Source organism: Ambystoma mexicanum, chromosome 8 (genome assembly GCF_040938575.1).
Source record: "Ambystoma mexicanum isolate Mex_15411 chromosome 8, UKY_AmexF1_1, whole genome shotgun sequence".
In the NCBI taxonomy this organism is placed as follows: Eukaryota; Metazoa; Chordata; class Amphibia; order Caudata; family Ambystomatidae; genus Ambystoma; species Ambystoma mexicanum.
The window spans coordinates 1,309,372,052-1,309,399,322 of record NC_090929.1 but is presented as its reverse complement, the minus strand read 5'-3'; the positions used below and the strand labels follow the sequence as shown (position 1 = coordinate 1,309,399,322).

The following is a 27,271-nucleotide window of genomic DNA, read 5'->3' as shown; positions in this document are numbered from 1 at the left end:
CGTGATCTTCCGAGAGCTTACGCGTGGCCAGCTTAATACGGAGTGATTTGGCACGTGAAAATTCAGCACGTCAGCGTGTAATTCGAGGAAAGGCCCTTAGCGCGTAAGCGCGTCTGCACGCATACGCATTTTCATTGGACAGAAGGCCCCTCAAGCGCAAGCGCCCCTGTGACGTGATGCGTACAGGAGTGCATGGGCATTTCAGCACGCGTGAAAAACTGCACGTCCGAGTGTCATCGCGTGTGATCGGAGGGAAGTGAGCGTACACGCGATTGGCCTGGGTACGTGTGTTTCGGGGTGCGTGGGAAGTTCCACACGCGATTATCCTGGGTACATGTGTTCCGGGGTGCGCGGGAACTTTCACACGCGATTGGTGGAAATCCACGTGTGTTCTGTCATCACGTGCAATGAGGGAAACACCCGCGCGCGTCACGTCACAGACGCGCTCACGCGCTAAGGGCCTTTGGTCCAATGAAATCGCATATGCGTGCTGCCGTGCATACGCGCTAAGGACCTTTCCTCAAATTACACGCAGATGTGCAGGATTTTCACGTGCCAAATCACTCCGTATCAAGCTGGCCACGCGTAAGCACACGGAAGACCACGCTCCTGCCCAGAAGGCCGAACTATTGCCCCCCAGAGTCCAGAGCACGCTCCCACCTGCCATCTGCTGCTGCCTGACTGCCTGCTGCCCACGTGCCCTGCCATTTGCTGCCTGCACATCAGCCAGGGGTGCTGTTGCTGTGACCACCCCTGCTGGAAACGAAGACTCCCGACTGGGATTCCATCGCTCCACAGCCCAGCCCCAGGACCCAGTTGCCCACCCACTCCTGCCTCTGGGGTTGTCATGTCGGGGCAAACACCATCTGAGACCACTGACAAACCCCGGCCAGAGAGGCAGAGGGGCACCAGCTTCAGTGCAACCGAAGTTGGTGTCCTGGTGGAGCAAGTCCTGGGGCAGTATGATGCCCTCTTCGGAAGTTCCCGCGCCGACAAGGAAGGACGGACTCGGATCTGGACTGACATCGTGACTGCCATCAACGCGGAGGGGGTGGCAGTCCGCGACTTCCAACATGTCAAGAAGCGCTGGGAGGACTTCAGGTCCAGGACCCTGAACAAGGCCCGGCGCCTCTTGAAGGCAGCGGATGCCAAGGGGCGCCGGGGCCACTTGTCGGAAGAACAGATGAGGGTCCTGGAACGCATATCCCCAGCGCTCCACGTCCAGGTCCTTGAGAGGCAGACCAGTCTGGAGTCGAGCAGTAAGTGTACATGCATCCTGATTGTGAGCTGTGCGTGTGGTGATTTTTCAGTAGTGTGCAGGTTGCACATCTGTTTGTATGGGGTCGAGTATGGGTGGGGGTGTACAGGGCCGTGGGGCTAACACATGCGAGGGCTGGAATGTGTGAGACATGGATGGTGCTTGTGTGTGTAGGCTTGCATGCCAAATGCAGTTGAGTGGGCACACATGTTTGGATGAATGTGTATGTAAGTAGACATGTCCGTGATGTCACGCATGTATGTTGTTTTCAGCTGCATGTATCAGCACTGTGTACATGTGCATCTGTGTGTATTTGACAAGGGTGCAACAGTGATGCAACATGGATGCATGTGACAGCGGTATGTGGAAGCCTGATCGGCAGATGTGACATGGATGCCCATCTGAACACTGCGACACTTGGCAGAGGTGTACACATGCATGCAAGTGTGGTGGTGTGTGTACATGTGTGGTGCACTTCCTGTGTTGCATGTGATGTCTGGCTCACCTTTGCCTGCTCATGCTGTTGTATGTGTATGGATGGTGCTGGTAGTTGCGATATGGCTGTGGTATGGCTCATGTGTGCGAGTTGAAATGACATGTGTGTTGGGGATTGTGATGACATGTCTGAGGTTTGCCAATGCCACTCATGTACAACCGTCATGTGTGTATGTGTCCATTGTACAGTGCCCTGATGCCTGTGGTTTATTTCTCCCTGTCTGCAGCGTCAACTGATGAAGAGGGCGGAGAAGGTGCTGTGGAGCACAGCGGCGGGGATCCCACCGCCAGCCGGAGACGCAAGGCCGTCTCCCCTCCCATGTTGTCATCTCGTCGGGGAGTGAGTAGTCCGGTACCGCGCCCCAGGCCGCAGCTGCCGGGGGGAGGTCCAAGAGGCGGAGGTTGGATTTGGACTCCTCGGCAGCAGAAGGGGCAGCTGGGACCCCACAGGGCCCAACGGGGGAAGATGGCACAGAGTCATCCAGGTTGGTGGGGGGTTTGGTGGAGGAGGAGGCCGTGCAAGCAACAGAGACAGGGTCTGGAGGTGGGGATCCCACTGGTGCTAGTGGTGCAGTGCAGGACCAGGGACAGGAGGCAGCACAGGCCGCCGCGGAGGTGCATGTGTGCAATCCTGTCCCTGATCCTGTCCCTGCATCATCTTGCACCAGCATGGATGCCTACGTCCAGACCCGTTTTCAGGCAGGGGATGAGCTCACGACAACTGGCCTTCCTCTGCCTGCGGACGTGGCTATCTGGGTCCGGGTTGAGCCTGTTCTGAGTGGTGTGGCGTTGCGTCAACGGGCCATGCGAGGTGACCTGCAGTCTTTTCATGAGGAGACTGCACGTCATCTCGAATGGCTCGTTGACCACGTCAGCCTGCTGGGACAGGTCACCTAGGCCGGAATCCTCCGTATAATGGGGCTTGCTACGACCCCCTCCTCAACTGAACCTCCTACACGCCAGTCGTCCTCCGTGCCATCTTCCCACCCATCAGTCACCTGGGTGCCCTGTGGAGCTGCCTCTGACGGTGCGGCCAGGCTGGTGGAGGAGGCATCCCTGCCACTGTCGGGAGTCAGACGTCCAGCAGGCGTGGCCACATCAACGACAGCACCCCAGCCGGCGGAGGATGTGCAGGCAGCAGGAGGCAGTGCACGGGCAGAGGCACAGCAGCAGCAGCAACGTGGTGGGAGCCATGAAGGCTCGGGGCCTTCAACATCGGAGGGGCAGGCATCGGCCGGAGGGCAGGAGGACCCAGGACAGAGAGTGTCTTCCGTGTGGCAGCCGTTGGGCCACGCCATAGATGCAGAGCGGCAGCGGGCGGAAGAGGCACGGCTCTCAATGTTCAGGGCGGAGAACTCCATGCGGAGGACCCTGAGGCGGGCCGAGTGCCTCCAGGCAATCCGCAGGGGTTTGGAGGTGGACACGTCGACGGCCCTGCGGACCCTCGGGGCCATGGAGGAGGACCGCCTCCGGGACATTGAGCAGGAGTTCGATGATGCCCTGGCCCGGGACATCCACAAGTGAGCTGTCAAACTAGCCCGCTGCCCTTGTACATAGTTATGTAGGTAGTGTTAGGTTTCATTTTTTTTTTTGATTTATTTTGGACCTTTCGGACATTGGCCACATTTTTGTATATAGTTTATTTTATTAGTTAGTGTAGTTAGATAGGTTTCCTTTCTTTTGTTGGGATATGGACCCTTGCTTGTTCGTATGTACATAGTTCACTGTTGGATTGTATTTTTCTTTCACATTTTAACCATGGAGCAATGCCTTTCAATTTTATTTCCCATTGGATTTTGTTTTCTGGACAGTGACTTTGGACACCATTACTTTGGATTTTGATTTTTGGTTTTGCTTTTTTTCACGGACATGCTTCTTTTCATTTTTGTACATTCCCATTTCTGTTTCTTTATTTTTGATTCTATTTATGTTTCCTTTAATACATATTTTTTTTATCAAACTTCAATGTGTAGTATCATCTCATTGGTTTCATGCATATCATGATATGGGTTTTGAGATTCACTGACACCCATTGGGTGTATGTGAGGGAAATGTGTTTGTTTCGGAACTTGCAATTGGTGTTCTGTCATGTAATTGCCAATTATGAGTGGGTGGATGCAATACTCGGGTGGGTGTTTTGCATTTGGAGGCTGACCATAGGGACCAGGGATCTAGATTGTGATGACATGTTTGCTGGGGAACATGAGTTGGACATGGGTGGGGGCCTGCTGGCAGGTGCCCCACAGTGCTGGGGGGGTGGGGGTGCAGGGGTACATGAGTTGGACATGAGTGGGGGCCTGCTGGCAGGTGCCCCACAGTGCTGGGGGATGGGGGTGGTGGGAGACATGAGTTGGACATGGGTGGGGGCCTGGTGGTGGGTGCCCCTGCACTGCTGGGGGGTGGGGTGGTGGGAGACATGGGTGGGGGCCTGGTGGAGGGTGACCCTGCACTGCTGGGGGGTGGGGGTGGTGGGAGACATGGGTGGGGGCCTGGTGGAGGGTGACCCTGCACTGCTGGGGGGTGGGGGGGTGGGAGACATGGGTGGGGGCCTGGTGGAGGGTGACCCTGCACTGCTGGGGGGTGGGGGTGGTGGGAGACATGGGTGGGGGCCTGGTGTAGGGTGACCCTGCACTGCTGGGGGGTGGGGGTGGTGGGAGACATGGGTGGGGGCCTGGTGGAGGGTGACCCTGCACTGCTGGGGGGTGGGGGTGGTGGGAGACATGGGTGGGGGCCTGGTGGAGGGTGACCCTGCACTTCTGGTGGGTGGGGGGGGTGGGAGACATGGGTGGGGGACTGGTTGAGGGTGACTCTGCACTGCTGGGGGTGGTGGGAGACATGGGTGGGGGCCTGGTGGAGGGTGACCCTGCACTGCTGGGGGGTGGGGGTGGTGGGAGACATGGGTGGGGGCCTGGTGGAGGGTGACCCTGCACTGCTGGGGGGTGGGGGTGGTGGGAGACATGGGTGGGGGCCTGGTGGAGGATGACCCTGCACTGCTGGGGGGTGGGGGTGGTGGGAGACATGGGTGGGGGCCTGGTGGAGGGTGACCCTGCACTGCTGGGAGGTGGGGGGGTGGGAGACATGGGTGGGGGCCTGGTGGAGGGTGACCCAGCACTGCTGGGGGGTTGGGGTGGTGAGAGACATGGGTGGGGGCCTGGTGGAGGCTGCCCCTGGTGTCTGGGGGGTGGGGGTGCTGGGAGACAGGAGTGGGGGCCTGGTGGAGGGTGACCCTGCACTGCTGGGGAGTGGGGGTGGTGGGAGACATGAGTGGGGGCCTGGTGGAGGCTGCCCGTGGTGGCTGGGGGGTGGGGGTGCTGGGAGACAGGAGTGGGGGCCTGGTGGAGGCTGCCCCTGCACTGCTGGGGGGTCGGGGTAATAGGGGACATGGGTGGGGGCCTGGTGGAGGCTGCCCCTGCACTGCTGGGGGGTGGGGGGTAGGAGACATGGGTGGGGGCCTGCTGGCAGGTGCCCCATTGTGCTGGGGGGTGGGGGGGTGGGAGACATGGGTGGGGGCCTGCTGGCAGGTGCCCCACAGTGCTGGGGGATGGGGGTGCAGGGGAACATGAGTTGGACATGAGTGGGGGCCTGCTGGCAGGTGCCCCACAGTGCTGGGGGGTGGGAGACATGGGTGGGGGCCTGCTGGCAGGTGCCCCTGCACTGCTGGGGGGTGGGGGTGGTGGGAGACATGGGTGGGGGCCTGCTGGCAGGTGCCCCACAGTGCTGGGGGGTGGGGGTGGTGGGAGACATGGGTGGGCGCCTGGTGGAGGGTGATCCTGCACTGCTGGGGGGTGGGGGTGGTGGGAGACATGGGTGGGGGCCTGGTGGAGGGTGACACTGCACTGCTGGGGGGTGGGGGTGGTGGGAGACATGGGTGGGGGCCTGGTGGTGGGTGCCCCTGCACTGCTGGGGGGTGGGGGCGTGGGAGACATGGGTGGGGGCCTGGTGGCAGGTGCCCCACAGTGCTGGGGGGTGGGGGGTGTGGGGAACATGAGTTGGACATGGGTGGGGGCCTGGTGGCCGGTGCCCCTGCACTGCTGGGGGGTGGGGGTGGTGGGGAACATGAGTTGGACATGGGTGGGGGCCTGCTGGCGGGTGCCCCTGCACTGCTGGGGGGTGGGGGTGGTGGGAGACATGGGTGGGGGCCTGGTGGAGGGTGACCCTGCACTGCTGAGGGGTGGGGGGGGTGGGAGACATGGGTGGGGGCCTGGTGGAGGGTGACCCTGCACTGCTGGGGGGTGGGGGTGGTGGGAGATATGGGTGGGGGCCTGGTGGAGGGTGACCCTGCACTGCTGGGGGGTGGGGGGGTGGGAGACATGGGTGGGGGCCTGGTGGAGGGTGACCCTGCACTGCTGGGGGGTGGGGCTGGTGGGAGACATGGGTGGGGGCCTGGTGGGGGTGACCCTGCACTGCTGGGGGGTGGGGGTGGTGGGAGACATGGGTGGGGGCCTGGTGGAGGGTGACACTGCACTGCTGGGGGGTGGGGGTGGTGGGAGACATGGGTGGGGGCCTGGTGGTGGGTGCCCCTGCACTGCTGGAGGGTGGGGGGGTGGGAGACATAGGTGGGGGCCTGCTGGCAGGTGCCCCACAGTGCTGGGGGGTGGGGGGTGGGGAACATGAGTTGGACATGGGTGGGGGCCTGGTGGAGGGTGACCCAGCACTGCTGGGGGGTTGGGGTGGTGAGAGACATGGGTGGGGGCCTGCTGACAGGTGCCCCACAGTGCTGGGGGGTAGGGGGGTGGGTGACATGGGTGGGGGCCTGGTGGAGGGTGACCCTGCACTGCTGGGGTGTGGGGGTGGAGGGAGACATGAGTGGGGGCCTGGTGGAGGGTGCCCCTGGTGGCTGGGGGGTGGGGGTGCTCGGAGACAGGAGTGGGGGCCTGGTGGAGGCTGCCCCTGCACTGCTGGGGGTGGGGGTAATAGGGGACATGGGTGGGGGCCTGGTGGAGGCTGCCCCTGCACTGCTGGGGGGTGGGGGGTAGGAGACATGGGTGGGGGCCTGCTGGCAGGTGCCCCACAGTGCTGGGGGGTGGGGGGAGTGGGAGACATGGGTGGGGGCCTGCTGGCAGGTGCCCCACAGTCCTGGGGGATGGGGGTGCAGGGGAACATGAGTTGGACATGAGTGGGGGCCTGCTGGCAGGTGCCCCACAGTGCTGGGGGGTGGGGGGTGGGGGGTGGGAGACATGGGTGGGGGCCTGCTGGCAGGTGCCCCTGCACTGCTGGGGGGTGGGGGTGGTGGGAGACATGGGTGGGGGCCTGCTGGCAGGTGCCCCACAGTGCTGGGGGGTGGGGGTGGTGGAGACATGGGTGGGCGCCTGGTGGAGGGTGATCCTGCACTGCTGGGGGGTGGGGGTGGTGGGAGACATGGGTGGGGGCCTGGTGGAGGGTGACACTGCACTGCTGGGGGGTGGGGGTGGTGGGAGACATGGGTGGGGGCCTGGTGGTGGGTGCCCCTGCACTGCTGGGGGGTGGGGGCGTGGGAGACATGGGTGGGGGCCTGCTTGCAGGTGCCCCACAGTGCTGGGGGGTGGGGGGTGTGGGGAACATGAGTTGGACATGGGTGGGGGCCTGGTGGCGGGTGCCCCTGCACTGCTGGGGGGTGGGGGTGGTGGGGAACATGAGTTGGACATGGGTGGGGGCCTGCTGGCGGGTGCCCCCGCACTGCTGGGGGGTGGGGGTGGTGGGAGACATGGGTGGGGGCCTGGTGGAGGGTGACCCTGCACTGCTGAGGGGTGGGGGGGTGGGAGACATGGGTGGGGGCCTGGTGGAGGGTGACCCTGCACTGCTGGGGGGTGGGGGTGGTGGGAGATATGGGTGGGGGCCTGGTGGAGGGTGACCCTGCACTGCGGGGGGGTGGGGGGGTGGGAGACATGAGTGGGGGCCTGGTGGAGGGTGACCCTGCACTGCTGGGGGGTGGGGCTGGTGGGAGACATGGGTGGGGTCCTGGTGGGGGTGACCCTGCACTGCTGGGGGGTGGGGGTGGTGGGAGACATGGGTGGGGGCCTGGTGGAGGGTGACACTGCACTGCTGGGGGGTGGGGGTGGTGGGAGACATGGGAGGGGGCCTGGTGGTGGGTGACACTGCACTGCTGGGGGGTGGGGGTGGTGGGAGACATGGGTGGGGGCCTGGTGGTGGGTGCCCCTGCACTGCTGGAGGGTGGGGGGTGGTAGACATGGGTGGGGGCCTGCTGGCAGGTGCCCCAAAGTGCTGGGGGGTGGGGGGTGGGGAACATGAGTTGGACATGGGTGGGGGCCTGGTGGAGGGTGACCCAGCACTGCTGGGGGGTTGGGGTGGTGAGAGACATGGGTGGGGGCCTGCTGGCAGGTGCCCCACAGTGCTGGGGGGTGGGGGTGTGTGTGACATGGGTGGGGGCCTGGTGGAGGGTGACCCTGCACTGCTGGGGGGTGGGGGTGGTGGGGTGGGAGACATGAGTGGGGGCCTGGTGGAGGCTGCCCCTGGTGGCTGGGGGGTGGGGGTGCTGGGAGACAGGAGTGGGGGCCTGGTGGAGGCTGCCCCTGCACTGCTGGGGGGTGGGGGTAATAGGGGACATGGGTGGGGGCCTGGTGGCAGGTGTCCCAAAGTGCTGGGGGGTGGGGGGTGTGGGAGACATGGGTGGGGGCCTGCTGGCAGGTGCCCCACAGCGCTGGGGGGTGGGGGTGCAGGGGAACATGAGTTGGACATGAGTGGGGGCCTGCTGGCAGATGCCCCACAGTGCTGGGGGGTGGGGGTGAAGGGGTACATGAGTTGGACATGAGTGGGGGCCTGGTGGAGGCTGCCCCTGGTGGCTGGGGGTGGGGGTGCTGGGAGACAGGAGTGGGGGCCTGGTGGAGGCTGCCCCTGCACTGCTGAGGGGTGGGGGGGTGGGGGACATGGGTTGGGGCCTGGTGGAGGGTGACCCTGCACTGCTGGGGGGTGGGGGTTGTGGGAGACATGGGTGGGGGCCTGGTGGAGGGTGACCCTGCACCGCTGGGGGGTGGGGGTGGTGGGAGACATGGGTGGGGGCCTGGTGGAGGGTGACCCTGCACTGCTGGGGGGTGGGGGTGGTGGGAGACATGGGTGGGGGCCTGGTGGAGGGTGACCCTGCACTGCTGGGGTGTGGGGGGGTGGGAGACATGGGTGGGGGCCTGGTGGAGGGTGCCCCTGCACTGCTGGGCGGTGGGGGTGGTGGGACACATGGGTGGGGGCCTGGTGGAGGCTGCCCCTGCACTGCTGGGGGGTGGGGGTAATAGGGGACATGGGTGGGAGCCTGGTGGAGGCTGCCCCTGCACTGCTGGGGGGTGGGGGTGGTGGGAGACATGAGTGGGGGCCTGGTGGAGGCTGCCCTTGCACTGCTGGGGGGTGGGGGTAATAGGGGACATGAGTGGGGGCCTGGTGGAGGTTGCCCCTGGTGGCTGGGGGGTGGGGGTGGTGGGAGACATGGGTGGGGGCCTGCTGGCAGGTGCCCCTCAGTGCTGGGGGGTGGGGGGTGGGGAACATGAGTTGGACATGGGTGGGGGCCTGGTGGAGGGTGACCCAGCACTGCTGAGGGGTTGGGGTGGTGAGAGACATGGGTGGGGGCCTGCTGGCAGGTGCCCCACAGTGCTGGGGGGTGGGGGGTGGGTGACATGGGTGGGGGCCTGGTGGAGGGTGACCCTGCACTGCTGGGGGGTGGGGGTGGTGGGGTGGGAGACATGAGTGGGGGCCTGGTGGAGGCTGCCCCTGGTGGCTGGGGGGTGGGGGTGCTGGTAGACAGGAGTGGGGGCCTGGTGGAGGCTGCCCCTGCACTGCTGGGGGGTGGGGGTAATAGGGGACATGGGTGGGGGCCTGGTGGCAGGTGTCCCAAAGTGCTGGGGGGTGGGGGGTGTGGGAGACATGGGTGGGGGCCTGCTGGCAGGTGCCCCACCGCGCTGGGGGGTGGGGGTGCAGGGGAACATGAGTTGGACATAAGTGGGGGCCTGCTGGCAGGTGCCCCACAGTGCTGGGGGGTGGGGGTGAAGGGGTACATGAGTTGGACATGAGTGGGGGCCTGGTGGAGGCTGCCCCTGGTGGCTGGGGGTGGGGGTGCTGGGAGACAGGAGTGGGGGCCTGGTGGAGGCTGCCCCTGCACTGCTGAGGGGTGGGGGGGTGGGGGACATGGGTTGGGGCCTGGTGGAGGGTGACCCTGCACTGCTGGGGGGTGGGGGTTGTGGGAGACATGGGTGGGGGCCTGGTGGAGGGTGACCCTGCACCGCTGGGGGGTGGGGGTGGTGGGAGACATGGGTGGGGGCCTGGTGGAGGGTGACCCTGCACTGCTGGGGGGTGGGGGTGGTGGGAGACATGGGTGGGGGCCTGGTGGAGGGTGACCCTGCACTGCTGGGGTGTGGGGGGGTGGGAGACATGGGTGGGGGCCTGGTGGAGGGTGCCCCTGCACTGCTGGGCGGTGGGGGTGGTGGGAGACATGGGTGGGGGCCTGGTGGAGGCTGCCCCTGCACTGCTGGGGGGTGGGGGTAATAGGGGACATGGGTGGGAGCCTGTTGGAGGCTGCCCCTGCACTGCTGGGGGGTGGGGGTGGTGGGAGACATGAGTGGGGGCCTGGTGGAGGCTGCCCTTGCACTGCTGAGGGGTGGGGGTAATAGGGGACATGAGTGGGGTCCTGGTGGAGGTTGCCCCTGGTGGCTGGGGGGTGGGGGTGGTGGGAGACATGGATCGGGGCCTGCTGGCAGGTGCCCCACAGTGCTGGGGGGTGGGGGGGTGGGAGACATGGGTGGGGGCCTGCTGGCAGGTGCCCCACAGCGCTGGGGGGTGGGGGTGCAGGGGAACATGAGTTGGACATGAGTGGGGGCCTGCTGGCAGGTGCCCCACAGTGCTGGGGGGTGGGGTGCAGGGGTACATGAGTTGGACATGAGTGGGGGCCTGGTGGAGGCTGTCCCTGGTGGCTGGGGGGTGGGGGTGCTGGGAGACAGGAGTGGGGTCCTGGTGGAGGCTGCCCCTGCACTGCTGGGGGGTGGGGGGTGGGGGACATGGGTTGGGGCCTGGTGGAGGGTGACCCTGCACTGCTGGGGGGTGGGGGTGGTGGGAGACATGGGTGGGGGCCTGGTGGAGGGTGACCCTGCACTTCTGGGGGGTGGGGGTGGTGGGAGACATGGGTGGGGGCCTGGTGGAGGGTGACCCTGCACTGCTGGGGGGTGGGGGTGGTGGGAGACATGGGTGGGGGCCTGCTGGCAGGTGCCCCACAGTGCTGGGGGGTGGGGGGTGGGAGACATGGGTGGGGGCCTGGTGGAGCGTGACCCTGCACTGCTGGGGGGTGGGGGGTGGGAGACATGGGTGGGGGCCTGGTGGAGGGTGAGCCTGCACTGCTGGGGGGTGGGGGTGGTGGGAGACATGGGTGGGGGCCTGGTGGAGGGTGACCCTGCACTGCTGGGGGGTGGGGGTGGTGCGAGACATGGGTGGGGGCCCGGTGGAGGGTGCCCCTGGTGGCTGGGGGTACAGGGGGACATGCGTTGGTGTGCAGTAGTGCAAGTTGACATGTGGGTTGGCTGGGGGCATGGCCATGGTGGATGGGGTGCCTGCAGGACATGTGCAGGGTAGGCCCCAGTGGTGTGAGCCACCTGCAGGGGCTGTGGAGGGTGTAGAGGGAACACCTGGGAGGACCCACACGTGCAATTCAAATGTGGTGCTCCCCGCGCACCCCTGTAATACACGTACCCTGATGAGATTGCGTGTGGGACTTCCCGCGCACCCCTGTAATACACGTACCCTGATGGAATCGCGTGTGGAACTTCCCGCGCACCCCTGGAATACACGTACCCTGCTGATGTTGCGTGTGATACTTCCCCTGCACCCCGAAATACACGTACCCTGATGAGATCGCGTGTGGAACTTCCCGCGCACCCCTGTAATACACGTACCCTGATGGAATCGCGTGTGGAACTTCCTGCGCACCCCTGGAATACACATACCCTGCTGATGTCGCGTGTGACACTTCCCCCGCACCCCTGTAATACACGTACCCTGATGGAATCGCGTGTGAGACTTCCCACGCACCCCGAAGTACACGTAGCCTGGACATTCGCGTGTGGAACTTCCCGCGCACCCATGTAATACACGTACCCTGATGGAATCGCGTGTGATACTTTCCGTGCACCCCTGATATGCACGTACCCCGCTCAATCACGTGTGGAACTTCGCGCGCACCCCCGAAATACACGTACCCAGCTCAATCGCGTGTGTAACTTCCCGCGCACCCCGAAATACACGTACCCCGCTCAATCACGTGTGTAACTTCCCGCGCAACCCCAAAATACAAGTACCCCGCTCAATCGCGTGTGTAACTTCCCGCGCACCCCCCGAAATACACATACCCCGCTCAATCGCGTGTGTAACTTCCCGCGCACCCCCGAAATACACGTACCCCACTCAATCGCGTGTGTTACTTCCCGCGCACCCCCGAAATACATGTGCCCCGCTCAATCGTGTGTGTAACTTCCCGCGCACCGCCCGAAATACACATTCCCCGCTCAATCGCGTGTGTAACTTCCCGCGCACCCCCGAAATACACGTACCCCACTCAATCGCGTGTGTAACTTCCCGCGCACCCCCGAAATACATGTGCCCCGCTCGCATAGGCCCAATTGCTGTATGTTGCCACTTTTGTAATGCGCAGGGACTCTACCGCCTGCCTTCGTGTGGCGGACGTGTTTCGGCTTGTGCGTGTCTTTGGCTGTGCGTGGCTTTGCCCTATTCGATTCCATGAATACTTGTGGTTCGAGTGCGTGTGGGCGTTCCGTCTGCTTCCCTGCAGTACATCCCCAGTTACGCCCTTATTTTCGCGCGTTGTTCCCCATTCCGCGCGTTACGCCCCGTGTTCCGGCCACTTTCTGGTGTATGCGCCGAGGTTGTGCGCTTTCACTGTGCGCGTCGCGCACGCCTTTCAGGATGTTGCAGTGACGTGTGCGCCATGCATGGGTTTGGCGCACATCCCGAGGTAAACACGCGCAGGGACTTCCATGAATCGCACGTGTGCGCGTGCGCCTGTTTTTTTGCGCTTGCGCCTGCTTGCGCAAAGATTTTCGGCGCACATTTGTTCCATGAATCGGCCCCTTAGTGTCTATGTACCAAGGCTCTGGAACAACCTTCCGAGAACTATCAGAGAAATTAAAACCCTCACAGCATTCTGTAAAGCCGTAAAGACTTATTTGTTCTGCTGAGAGAATATCATCAGGTATGACTATTGAACTGAGTATGGTTGTTTATGCCCGACTATAGCTTTGAAGAAGCTTTTTACATCAGCACCCAGACACGATTAATTTCGTCAGGTGTGCCGTATAAATAAATCTAACACAAAAAAAAAAAAATCACTACTCTAAATATTTCCAGATTGACTAGCATTCATAAAGGAAGTAATTAATATATATGTATTTCTTTTATTTAACATGCATGTGGTTAACAAAAACCTTAAGCACAACACCAGACATATTACAACATATTACAATATACATTCATCATAATCATTAAAATAATAAAAACACATTCATCATATGTTACAATAAATATAGGTCACAATAAGTGTGTAATATCAAATTCATACAGCCTGTGTACTTGCTCACAATGTGTGTATATGTTTCTACACTTAAAATGATGTCAAACATCAAGACCAATCACCATAGACTGATAAAACGAATCAATGACCAACATAACCAAATACATGACCAATACATATCACCTGGAAGCATGTTTAAACCGTTCTTTATTAATCCTCCTTGGTTTTCATCTAAGACGAATGGTGTGTCTGAAGCAATATAAATTGAGGTCATGCTAGTATTACTGCTTTGTAGCCAGCAGTGACAATTTGAGTAATGGCCAGGTAGGTGGTAGACAGCTTACACCAAGAGTGGTTCTGGTAGAGTTATGGAGAAGTGCACCTCCAAGCCCAAAAAGGTCTCCATTTCATCACAGAATTATCTTATTTTCTATATTTTTGATAGAAAAACTACAAGCATATACATATATGGAAGTTAGACACTTAGAAGTTGAGGGGATACACCTTTCAATAAAAACACTGGAAATTAAAACACTGCAACATCCTCGTATATCAATGTACCACAAATCTGTAGGCTTTTTCAAACAAACAAAAATAGTACTTATTCATCCAAACAAATCATGGAATTCTTTGTATTTAGGGCCTTGAAATGAGAATGATCTTAAAAGTGAAAACCTTCTATTTTAAATATCTCCCATCTTTAAAATACGACCCTCTTATGAGCTGTGAGTGAAAGGGGTATTAACAGCTTGGTGTACATAAAAAGTAATACCTGGGGTCCGTTGACCATGACACGCTACTGTCTCTAACTGCTCATAGAATGGGTTTTGAAGGCACCATCATAACATGGTTCTCCTTGTACCTATCTGGGTAACAGCAGGCCACCCAGATGAGTTCCCTGAGGTTAGCACCCCACACAAGACATATGGTGTCCCCAGGGCTACATCCTATCTTCTGCCTTATTCAATCTATACATGGGGACCCTTGGTGCACCCCCAACCATCATCTCAATTCACAAATACGTAAACGACTCACAGCTATATCGAAAATGTAGCAGTCTTCAGCACATCACCTGTCAATACATAGGCACTGCTAGCATTTGAATGTGTATGTCAAGTGCTCACTTAAAACATAACCACAGACATAACCTAGCTTCCTAGGTCCCTCAGCCATGGAATCTACCACTCAAAGATAGCTTATCTGTATGCACTTTGACAGATTTAGCCTGCATCTCAACAGTTTAGGGAGACCTCTTGGTTTCTTTTTGGACAACAGCCTATTCATTCAACACTACATTTATAAAAAGACCCAAATGGCCTGGCATCAAATTGTTCTATGTCCAAGATAAAGCCCCTTCCACCACATGAGAACTTCCAAACGGTAGTGCAAGCTGTGGGAATCTCTCACGGAGATGGGGGAAATGCATGGCTTCCAGCCTCACAGTTGCCCCCCTTAAGGCAGTACTCCAAGCCGTGGTGCACCCTAACTCCACATGCACGTTGCACCACCTCGCCCACACCATGCACAAGCTACACTGACTACCCTTAACAGCTAGGATCCAGTTAAAAAACGCTTGTATCACCTACAAGGCTACCTCGGCCGTCAAGCACCTTATCTTGCAGCTAAGTTAAAAACCTCTGGCATACTGCAACATATGCGCAGGAGACCCATGCCAGTATTGGGAGTAGACAGGCCCACAAGGGGAAAATTAGGAAACCGTAATTCTCATCTCTGCTCCGATGAAATGTCATCCTACTACTAATCGGGACCACTCCATCCCTCCTCCCATTCCAGAAAGAGCTGAAAAGCTGGCTATTTTGTTGAAACCTTCACATTAGCAGCCATAGGGCGACTCTCTGCAACTCAACACAGTGCTACCATGTTAATTGTTTTGTCTACACACACATTACTGTGTTACTTTCTGTCCTCCAACACTCTTGCCTGTTAATGTTATCCTGATCCTGTTATGCGGCTATGTTTTGACTGAATAATCATGCGGTAAATTTAGATTTATTTAACCCATGCTGTATTTTGGAGTTGATTTGATTGCGGTCTGTATATTTCATATGTAATATTTACTGGATGCATTAAAATCATGCGCTAATGGCTGTGTGGAGTAATTTCCACCACACAAAACCAGGTGGTTTTCAGCGAGTTTCAATTTTGTGACTCTAGATTTGGCAGTGCAATAAAAGAAGTGGTAATTCCATTAGTGCCACTTTTTTTTACCACACATCTAAACTCTAAACAAGGCCCCAGATGTTTTACTATTTTATAGCAGATTTAGTTGCCTTACCCTTTTCATCAAGCAGAATGTTGTCTGGCTTCACATCCCTAGAACAATCAAAAGAAAAAAAACCTGCAGTTAATTGGAATAAACAGTTAATTTGAGCCATATCAATTTTCTCCCGCGAAGGTAACACATAGTTGACCAAGACAGCTTGCCGTGATGAAAAAGAAAAGTTGCATCCAGTGCAATGTCAGATGCTTTCACAAATAAAATAACTATCAGGCTTTTGTGGTTAAGTGCTTATAACTTAATTTCATGCACCAATCATAGTCCAAGAAAAATTCAACAGGTTCAACCATGACTCTCAAAAGATTTTACTAATAATAGTTGCAAAACGAAATGTATATTATTAGTACCTGAGCTGGGAACCACAGCAAATCAGGTTGTTCGGAACGTGAGCTGAACATCATGTTATAAGCCAGCATTCTGAGCAACATCAGAGCTGACAGCAATCACGCTGCCATTTTCTCTCCTCACCCCTTACATGGTTCCGTGACACTTATCTAAGGAGGTCGCAGTTCCTCAGCACCATATCACAGCTTCTCTCATGTCTGCCAGTCACCATGGAAATGGAAGAGGGCCTACGAATGGAGCCTAGCTTCCATTTCCATTTTGGCCATGTTAGGTTAGTATTTATTTGAAAGAACGGTTCATGGGCTCCCCATGACCCATTTTTTCAAAAAAATAAATGCCTATTAGCACCCTGGGTTTTAAAACACCTGGGGTGCTAAATGTAATAATGATGGGTTCCTCGTTCCGTATTGGGTGGTAATGTTCCAGGGTCCTTATTAAAGGCCCTTGATTCTCTCAGGCCTATTGTTTCGGCATATCGGCAATAACCACACAGTACTTCCCTCAGAACTCATCATTATGGCTAAGATATAAGTTGACAGTATCAGCGCCTGTGCTCCACTCTCTACCATTCAGCTTGTAATGCAGATTTTATTTTATCTTATTTATTTCTTCATTTGTATAATGTATGTTCCTCTATGAGGAAAAACAGAGGCTGTAGCTGGGTTCAGGTGTTAAATTGACAGAAGCCATCAAAAAGAAGCCACAAAAAGGATTAGATGAAAAGATTTATTTTTAAGTTTCTTTTGTAATACCTGGAAAGAATTGAGATTCCGAAGATCAAAAGGGATGGCATTCCAGTGGTGTCACAAGGGTTGGTGACACCCTGTGCAGTAACTCAAGCTGGTATCCCCTCCTGTGGGTGGGGTGACACCAAGAGTTACTGCATTGGGTGTCACCCTTCCCCTAGATGTCTGGAGAGCAAAGCTTGCAGACTTCTGTTATATTGCATCTAAATTGTCAATTGCTATGTGCAAGAGAAACTTCCTGTAGTTCCCCAACCATTATTTGCAATGCTTGATTAATGTTTTCATACCTTCATAAAACACAGGGTATATTGCAAGTACAGTAAAATAATGTGTCCTCATGGCTGGTACTTACCAGTAAGGCCATTGAGGACGTTCACGGGTGATGTCCTGCCTGATTTCTCATATGATGTCATCACTGATGGCATCTGACATGTCCTAAGTAGCTCAGGAATACTGGTAAGTGGAAGGGCTGTAATGTGTCAAGTATTGTGGAGTCCAGACACACTTTAGCCTAGATTCAGTGCTTGGTTGGAGACACTGCACATGTTATTTTATGTTTTGTCACTTGTTTAGCACCTACTGCCATTGGTATGGGTTCGAAGTGGTGTGGGGTTGAACCCACTTCCAATGACCCTTGTCCAAGATGTAAAAGGCAACAAGAAGGATTTCTAAAATGCGTTTATGCACATGTAAATGTCAATGTGAGTATGAACAAAAAATTGGCCTATCAGTGAAGCAACATGGTGACAGGCACAGTGCAACATCAATGCACATGTGCAACATACTGGGAAATATACATGTCTGGGCAGCTTATCTGGAAACTTCGCCACATCACAGCGACAGAATTTTTAAATGCAAATTCTAACCAAGCTGAATCCACCCTTATATGCAGAAACATGCTTTTCAAATGTTGTATCTCAATTTCTTGCACACATGATCTGCTGTACAGGTGATGTCACAAGTGATTTCATATGTGATATCATCAGTGATGTCTTTTGTGATGCCATCAGTGTGCTTAGGGGCCACACGATTGGGGCGTCATAGTAAGGTGGTGCAGCTTCAGGGGTGTTGTGGCATTAAATCAACATCTTAACAACACTTCAATTTACGTTTTTTCACTGAATTGCAAGGGTTTTATTGCATAAGATTGTTTCACCTTAACGTCACCTCACCTAAAGTTTTTTCACTGAATTGCAAGGGTTTTGTTAAATTGAACTCATTCACCTTAACTGTCCCTTAACTAAAGTTGTTTCACTGAATTTCATGGGTTTTGGAATGCCTTTACCTTCCATTACCTTGAATTGTTTCTAATTAATCTACCTGATATCATAATATTTGTTATCAATATCTGTTCTTGAGGTACGCAACATCAGGTTTATCAAGTATTTCATCTTTGCTTGTGTCCACTGTGTAAGAAGGGATTAGTAATGGTGTACACTGACAAGGAAGAGCGAACTGTGGTTGCTGGGGACTGTGATGAGGAATAGTGAAGTTGTGTAGTTAGTGTCGGATCTTAGCCATTGACAGTAAGCGCAGGCACACATGCCTACAGCTTGCAAAGAAGATGCCTACACACAACGGGGTCATTCAGGAAACTGTTTTATTCCTGTGTCAAGCACAGCCTTTCCAGCTTGAGCCACATGACCCACATGTGCTGAATGTGCTGTTGTTACCTGACACCGCACAATATTACATCACCCCCAAAATAACAGTATCCTACCCTATCCCCTCAATCCACCGATGTGGGTGCTGGATAATCCCCCTTGGCCTGTCGGCTCTGGGATGTAGGGGCTCCTCCATCTGTCCTCCTTCAGGGTCGGTATTTCTCTCAATGTCTGACATATCTTCATCTCCTGTGTACAGAGACGCTCCTGTCATCCGTCCAGTCTTGGTCCTCTCCCTGATGTTCCTGCGGTACCTTCTTGAAGAAGGAGGTGTTTCTCATTACACATTTGTCAGCTCTTTGAGCTGTGTCCATAAGGTCATTCAAGTTGGTGACAGTGAGGGGCTGAGGGTCAAAAGGTGGTTCTCCTTTGTGGGACACAGTCTGCTTCACGAGAACTAGGTCACCAAGGTGTAGGTGCAGCTCTCAGGCTCTATGTCTGTGGTCAGCGTATGCCTTCATCCGGTCTTTTACTTCCTTGTCCCTTTTCCAAACTTCACAGTTGTTTGCTCCACGGTCTCCATTCTCACAGTCATGGGGCATTCTTGTACAGACTGAGAGCCCAAACATTTTTCCTGTTGGGCAGGCTCAGTATTGTCATGTGGTGTTTTTCGGTAGACCCTCAAGAGTTGATATAACAACTGTTCAATAAGCATGTGCGTGAATTTACGTATCCTGACAGCCCTCTTGACATTTGCCATGAAACGTTCTACTGCCCCGTTTGCCTGTGGACATAGCGGGGTGACCTTTCTGTGGCGTAAGCCCATGTAGCGTGCAAAGTCTCGAAATGCATGAATGGTGAAAGAGGTCCATTGTCTGACTTCACTAGCTTCAAAATGCTGTATGTAGGATCTCGATCTTGGGGTACCTGGAGTATTCATTGAGGACCACTAGTATGTAAAGCACTGACCTGAGTGGACCAAAGAAGCCGATGGACACTTTTTCCCACACCCGGTCCATGAGTGGTGTCATTTGCAGAGGCTCATGAGATGTCTGGGGTTGCAGGCTGTGGAATAAGTGGCACACACAGCGGGTGCTCTCAATGATTCTTTACATGCCAGGGAGCCCCACGTTTCTCCAAAGCAGTCTTTAGGTGGATGCTGTCCCCCGGTGACCTCTGTGAGCTGTGTACACTGCTCTCTGGTGCAGAGGATCTGGTAGCACAATTCTGATTCCCTTGAGGACTAGCGTTGTGGGATGTATTTACCCATGCATCCTAGCCCTACCTCAAAACTGTGCAGTACTGACATGGAAAACATCATGATGGCCAGAGCTTCCCAGAAAATGCACAGGGAAATGCATGAAGAATAGGCTGCCACTCATTTTTGCCGATGTTATGGGCACAGAAGGACACTGCCTAAAACCACCATTGGACTACCCGCACAGTAGTCTGAAACCATTGGGAATGGCAATGCTGATTGCCAAATGCAACCTAGAATTGTGGGGAATTCATTTCTTAAATCCCAAAAATGGGTGCAGTACCAGTACTCACCACTATCCAAAAGCCGGCGTTTTAAAACCACTCTGTTTTTCTGAAGGCAAGCAAAATGCCTATTTCAAACCTTGCAACATGTGCAAAATATTCACTGAACACCAGCAGACATTTGGCAGAATGGAGTTTTGTGTGCCTACAAAATCTGGGAAATGAAGAGCCCAAAAACAATGCTTATAACAAAAATGCTATGGAGTCAGCAGCTTAAGCCTAACTGCAACTGGATTTAAAACCACCAAAATCGAAAATGTTAAATTAAATGAGTGACCTATGTTTGGTGTCACATGCCTTTGTAACTGTTGAAATGTCATAGTTTTGCACTTAGAATCAGCATTCTAGCTGCATGTGTAAAATTACAAGTTATTTTAAAAGCAACAAAAAGTTAGCTGAAGGTCTGGCTTAAGGAACTTGATTTTGCCTAGCAACGGATCCCATCAGGAGTGAAACTTGAGTCACAACTATGTTCCCAGGCCAATGTTCCTTTTGCTGCCCACACTAAGGATATGCCATCTATCTGATAATTGAATTTCCTGTGCTCTGCCAGAGAGTGAACAAAGCCCTCTCCACTCAGGCAAAGGTTTTTATTACAGACGTCGTAAAAAGTGGCTTCCTCCTGGAGAAGCTGGGAGGGGCACTGCCTGTGAGAAGCAAGCTGGCTTGGCAGAAACTGGAAAGACTGGTTTCTGTACCATGTGACCTGAAAAGACACACCCCTGCAGCAAGGATATGGTTTTATAAAAAGGGGGATAATTCATAGTGCGGACATGTGAAAATTTTATAAATGATACCATAATTCTTGTGATTTTTCTGCCCACAGTTTAAGACGTGGTAGGAACCGGTGGTATGTTCAGGGGGGTTTTAGCGGAAAAGTGGATATTACTCTAAATGTGTGCATGTTAAAAATCTGAAACTTCATCAGTTAATGTCCCTACCCCCTGCACACATGTATGTAAAGTTGGGTCCATGTCGGAAATTGAAAAAGCAGTTAAAAAGTCAATTATGTACACTCTTTGAATGCAAGCTCCGAGAATGAGCAGATTTGGACATAGACATGGCTAAATTCAGCCACACCATGTATATGTAATTTCAAACAACTGTGTAACTCTGAAGTATGGATTTTGATCATATATATATTTGGGTGCACAGATGATAAGGGAGGTTGTTTCAAGAGATCATAAAATGACATCAATCTGACTCACAGTTCAGTTTGCCAATCAAGCGGAGGAATGGAAGCCTGACCAATGACGAATGAGAGGGGCAAGTCTAGTGATGCAACACACACACCCATTCTCAAGAAACAGATAAAAGCAGAGAGTCAGGACACATAGAGACATTCAATTTCATCTGCCGCTGGAAGCCCTGCCGGAAAAATCCATACTTACCTCCATCAAACTCCAGAAAGCCAAACTAGAGACTTCAATCTATCCAGAGCAGAGACCAGACCAGAGAGAAAGCAGTGCTGTGCCTAGCAGAGACCAGACCAGAGAGAAAGCAGTGCTGTGCCTAGCAGAGACCAGACCAGAGAGAAAGCAGTGCTGTGCCTAGCAGAGACCAGACCAGAGAGAAAGCAGTGCTGTGCCTAGCCGAGACCAGACCAGGCGCTGTGAGCAGAATCCGGAAAGACCTGACCAGACTGAAGATCGTGACCAAGTCGCTTTCCTGTTCAAAATCTCTTGTGAGTACTTAGCAAAACTCAGAACACATCTCTTAGTTTAAATTCATCTAATTCAATCTATTTAACCTAAGTAGAACTGCCTCCTATCTGTCACCTGTCATTTCTAGTAAAATTTGTCATTTTGAAAAAGTGTGCGTTTAAAATTTACAAAACCAAAAACGACCTTTACTAAATTACTCATATCTCCGCAACCGTTTGGGCTAGAGACTTGCAATAACTTTCATTTGGAAGCTGAGATCCCAGGCTTTCCTAGGACCCCAAAACGGTAGAGATAGTCCTTGCGGTTCCTTTGTAATAGCGCTCGGCGCATCCGCGAATTTTGCCGCGATTTGCAATTTCTTCACATGTAAAAAAACTGCTGCTGCCTGATTTCATTTGCCAGAAATTCGTTTAACCTGCTAACTATCCCTGCATCATTGCTAGTGTGAGCCTGGACTAATATTAACTAGATACCACTCATCCTGAACCTCTAAAAGGGAATTAAGAGCGTTTCCAGCATATTTCTCATTCATTGCTAGCACCTATCAAAGCATTTGCCTGTGTTTTCAAACTTCTGTTTAAGCTTGCTGGATTGAACTGAATTACAGTTGATTGCATTTCTGAGAACTGTGTGTTTTCCTTCCATTTCCTTGCCTTGCATCAAGGGGGGGAGGGGAGTAGCCAGAGAAAAGTGATTACATTGTTTGGTTGAAATCATATTGCGTATTTTCTGTACTGCATTCATTGAATATTGCATCCACCTGAGCCTACATAAAGCATCCTCTACCACATTATACTTTTGTTCCTATTTACCAGTGTGCTACCTTATCCATTTCATGTCAACTCATTAGTGATTAAAGAAGTGTGCTAGTGCCAGATTCTCCGTTGTTAATATTTACCATATCAGATTAAGTGTGATATTCAATTATTAATTTATTAAAAAGTGTGATATATATTTTAATTTATCAAATAAACCTTTTAAACTTGCAAAACAGAATTACTTCTTGGCTCAGTGGGGTCAGGGGGATTCCAAGAGAGGGGTGTTATACAAGGGTAGTCATCCAGAACGCATGAACTGGACCTAAAGATATATCAATAAGGGTTTTCATTCAGTATTCTAGACTAGGCGTTAACTTGGCTGTAGTGCTGAATTGAATCCTCTTACAAAGTGGGGGCTCGTCCGGGATGTTGGGTTAGATTTACCAGTTGTGCAGCTTAATACAGTGTGCTAACTGACGGGATACATACACCCGGTCGGATCACCACGCTGCATTACGCTGTGAAGCATTCCTCAAAAGGGACACTCCAAGAAAAGTTCTGTTCTGCAAAAATAAAATACTAACTTCTGTAAGTCAGGACAGAGACCAATCTCTAGAATGACGACCTTAGTAGACATGAAAATAGCCAGAGAGCACCTCTTGCATAAGCTATTTGTGAGAGGTGAATGGACCGAACAGGGCCAGGATGTGTGGTTGCAGGCCATCACACAACAGGTCACTGAAACAGGGTCAGATATATATAGAGATCAGGGTCCCTTACATGTGGCCCTGAGTGAACTATATATGGCTCCTAAAGCCAAAGAGGAACACAATAAGATCGCCAGGATAGCAGCATACCTGTACCTATATATGGGAGACATGCAGGATAGATGTGCTGAAAGCCAAAATCTGGCAAATAGGCAACAGATGGCATTACAGAAGGTCCAATCTGATCTGGACTCTTCTGAGCAGAGGCTGCAGAGGAGCCAGGAGTCAGAAAATGACAGCAGACTGTACATTACTAAAATAAAGGAGGATATGGATGTGCTGCAAAAGGAAAAGTCAGAACAGGATACTAGATTTCTGGCCCTGCAGAAGGAGCACCAAGACAGTTTGGACTCCTTACTGCAGAGCCAGAAAAAGCTGGAGCAACAGATCAATTTCAACAGGGCATGCACAGAGCAGGTAGCCACCCTGCAAATCCAACTAGACAGAGAGAAAGAGGAGAGCAATAAACTGATCCTGAAAGACCTGGATACCCAGGCAGAGTTTGATCAGGAGCGCCAGAAAGCTGGTGCCTTCCAAAGGCAAAGGGACGACCTGGCGGCACAAATGCAGGCTCTTAGTCAGGAAAGAGACGCCTTAGGCCAGGAAGTCTGCCATTTAAAAAGGAAAATGGAAGAAAATCACCTGGCCCACCAGGGACTGGGTGACCTCCAAAAAGAAAACCAGAACTTGCTAGAGCACACCAGGAGGGTGGAGGATGCTCTAGCAAGAAAGGAGCAGGCCAATAGGGACACAGCTCAGGAGGTAACCCTCCTGCAGCAAAGACTGGCCCAGTTCTCCAGGACCAACCAGGAAGCACAGAGGGAAAATGAGGCCCTCTGTCAACACAATGATAGGCTCCAACAGCAGGTAGCGATGCAGGAGAGACTGATAGAGTCGAGTAAGGCCTTAACTGAGGAACTGAAGGCACAAATGCAGGCTCTTGCATTGCAACAGGGAGCAGGGGCGGATAGAGATGAGGTTCGCTGGGAAATGGAAACTCCGGAGCATAACCTCAGGAGCCCTAGTACCAGAGGCCCTCATACCTCTCAGTCCCTGGACTCTGCCACCCCCATGTCCCCTGGCGCACATGAGCACAGGGCCACAGGGATGGCAGATTACTATCCAGCCAGAAGCATGGGGCTCATAGGCCAGTACCATCCAGGAATGGAGGGGTGGGCATCCGGGTATGGGCACCCAAGTACAATACAGTTCAGTGGGGAACCCCAGGAGAGTAGGCCCATTAAGGGCATCCTGAAAACCTCTGCCCAGTTAGGTCAGTGGAGGGGGTACCCATCAAATCCTGACAGCAAGGAGGAATCTGAAGACTCCTCTGAACTGCGCAGGACACAGGAGACCAGGTCCCCACATTCTGCCAGCCATTCCCAGGCTCGCAGAATCCGGGAAAACCTGGAAGAACAGACGGGAACCTCTGGGAGCAGTGCCTCTGAGTCCGACGAAGAATGGACAAGGGTTACCCGAACCAAAAAGGCCAATAAGGCAAAAAGGGCCTTGCTCAAGGACCCCTTAAAGCAGATTAAGGCGATCAGGAGCGTCATCACGCCTTACCATAAGAACGCTAAGTATTCTGTTTGGGAGCACTTAGAGTTGTTTGAACAAATGATGGAGACTTTCCATTTGAAGGACAGCCAAAGCTGTATTCAATATGTAAAGTTTTTCTGTTCACAGAAATCCTCAAGAGGCTCGCAAGGCAGCCTACAATTTGCAATGTGGGGAGGATCAGGCCCCACAAGAATTTGTGCAGGAGTTAAAGCGGGCTTTTGCACAGACCACAAGAAGGGTGCGCACGGATAGCCGTGAATTTATAAACACGTTTTTCCATGCCTTGCCCAAATATATCATGACCCAGCTCGTGAGGGATTTTCACGAGAAAAGATCTTTAGACTGGGTCATTGAACAGGCTACCCGCATCTATGAGGTGCAGAAGCCCATAGAAAATAAAAGCAATGCCCAGAAAAACCCCAAAGCCAACAGCACCCCTGCTGCTGCCAAGGTGGCAGAGGTAAAGGTCACCCCCGTTTTGGATTTGGAGATGGGGGGGCCTAAAAACCTACGTGCACCTAATAATGCTAGGCCCAGAAGGTCCTCGGGCCAGTCGCAGACAGGGAGCCAGGGAGGCAGCCCCACAAATGGGGTCCCTCGCTCTCCTGACTATGTAAGTCCTCGCTACAAAGGTAACAGACCCATCCTGGGTTATGTGTGGACTCCTCCAGCCCAAGGGGGGGGATCCAGCCAAGCACCTAACCCAGGGAACTTCCCTCCAAACTTCCCACAGGAGGGCAGAAATTTACCAAACCCTGGGCAGAACTTTTTCCCCAGATATCCACCCGACTTCCAACCCCAAAATCATCCATCCTTCTTTCCTCAATTCCCTGAGCCCAGACCACTGAATCCGGGAGAGGGGAGGCCAAGGGTGGAGGGGGTCCAAAATCTTCCCAACCAGGGGTACTACCAGAGGAGGGACAGCTACCCTTCCCGGGATCAGCCCAGGGGAGAAAACAGGGCCCCGTATCAGCCTGAGCGGGTTTCCCAGTTAGAGCGCCAGGTTCAAAACATGGCGCGGGATATGGGTCATATACTGAGGGCACAGCAGAACCCTCAGATCAGCATGCCGGCGCAGAACGCACCCAACTCTGGACCTGGTGCTCCAGAACAATGACGGGGGCAGCACCCCGATAAATCACCGGTTCCCAGGGAGGAGGCACAAAGGGAAGGGGGGTGTAAAGCCTTGGAGGAAGTTTCCTTCCTCACTTGTAAACAGCCCCTGGAAACCCAGGAACCGGAAACAAAATCTCTTGCCCCTGAAAGTCTGCCTCCTAAGGAGCAGAGGGGGGGTAGGAGAAACAAAAGACCCAAACAGACTCAGTTTGAGGAGGAGGTACAGATCTTCCAATTTGAGGGAGAGGGATCCTCAGAGGATCCTGGGAAAAGGATCTTCTCCTTCAGAGAGGGGGGAACTCCTCCCAAAGAAAAATGGGTCCCTAGGGATGCAAATCCAGACTGGGGAGATGTGGAGACTGAGCTACCGCCGCCCACCATCTCATCCCAGAACCAACAGCAAGAAAATCCCCTGGTTCAAACCCATCCTGGCGACTGCCTCCAAAAAGGGGGGGGCGGCCCAGAAACGGAGCCAGGGGAACCCACAATGGCTCTGATCTCCAGTTGCAAATTTTTTCTTTCAGATTCCCAAGACTCTCCACAGAATTCTGCCCAAATCTCCTCGCTAGCGATGTCCAAAACCAGAAAATTAGCCCACCAGTTGTCCAAAAATGTACATTATCTGTGCCCCCTTGAGGAGAAGGAGGGAAGATATTATGCCCCGGTACAAGTACAGGGGCAGGGTACAATCTCAGCACTGGTGGACACTGGATCTCAAGCTACCCTTCTGTCCAGAAGGGCCTTTGACGAACTGAATGCAGGAAGGGGAGAGAATTACCAAATTCCTCTCACCTCTCTTCCTGGACAACTGCAGAACTTTGACGGGAAGGAAATTCCCGTCGAGGGGACGGCAGACTTGGACATTAAGATCGGGCGACATAAGTTGAAACACCCGGTCATAGTTGTGACCCCAGAGGGCACCCCTTGTTTACTAGGGAATGACCTCCTGAGAAGGTTGTCACCCCTAATAGATTGCGTAAACAAGGTCCTCTGGACTCAGACTAGCCGACCCATAAAATTAAAACAGAGTGTCAACCATGTTAGTTTAAACGGCACATGCCACATGGTTGAACAAAAATCTGACCAAGTAGAATTTCACTTCCAGAACAACCAAATTCCAGACGTGACGGTAATAGCAGTAGGACAACAGACTGGTGATGGGGGGTCCTCTCTATTTCTGAAAATCAACCTTCCTTCCAGTCTAAAGTGGTATTCCACGCTGGAAGGAAACACTCTGAAATTCTATACTAATCCACAATCAGAAACCCCCACTCCTATAGTCCAGAAAGATGTGAAATCAGCTCAAAGCCTGGCTGATATTCAGCAAATTGGAGAGCAGTTGTTCATCCCTGTTCAGTTAAATGATGGGAAGGACTCTGTTCTCGCTCGAGTGTGTGTGAACAACGGTAAGAGCTTCATCAGCGAAGCCATGTTCCGCCAACTCCCAAAAGATCCAGCCATTCCCACCTTCAAACTGATAGACAAATGGGAAATGGACCTGGAAGCACCTGACTCCAAACATCTCCTGCCAAGCAGGTGTATGCTCAAAATCTCCATTGGCAACAAGAGCATAGTCCATAATTGTTGGGTCGTGCGAGACGTCACTGCCGCCTTTTACTTAGGCAG

The 27,271-nt window shown here is 54.0% G+C and overlaps 1 protein-coding gene across 3 annotated transcripts in view; it reads right to left on the bottom strand.

Moving 5' to 3' along the window:
- The window catches only part of STK32C (serine/threonine kinase 32C), a 2,128,976-nt gene that overhangs the window by 335,277 nt on the left and 1,766,428 nt on the right, over positions 1-27,271 (bottom strand). For all 3 annotated transcript variants that reach the window (XM_069611418.1, XM_069611419.1, XM_069611420.1), the window contains exon 5: positions 15,541-15,578. In XM_069611418.1, the coding sequence (XP_069467519.1) occupies positions 15,541-15,578 (38 nt within the window). The remainder of the gene's footprint in view (positions 1-15,540; positions 15,579-27,271) is intronic.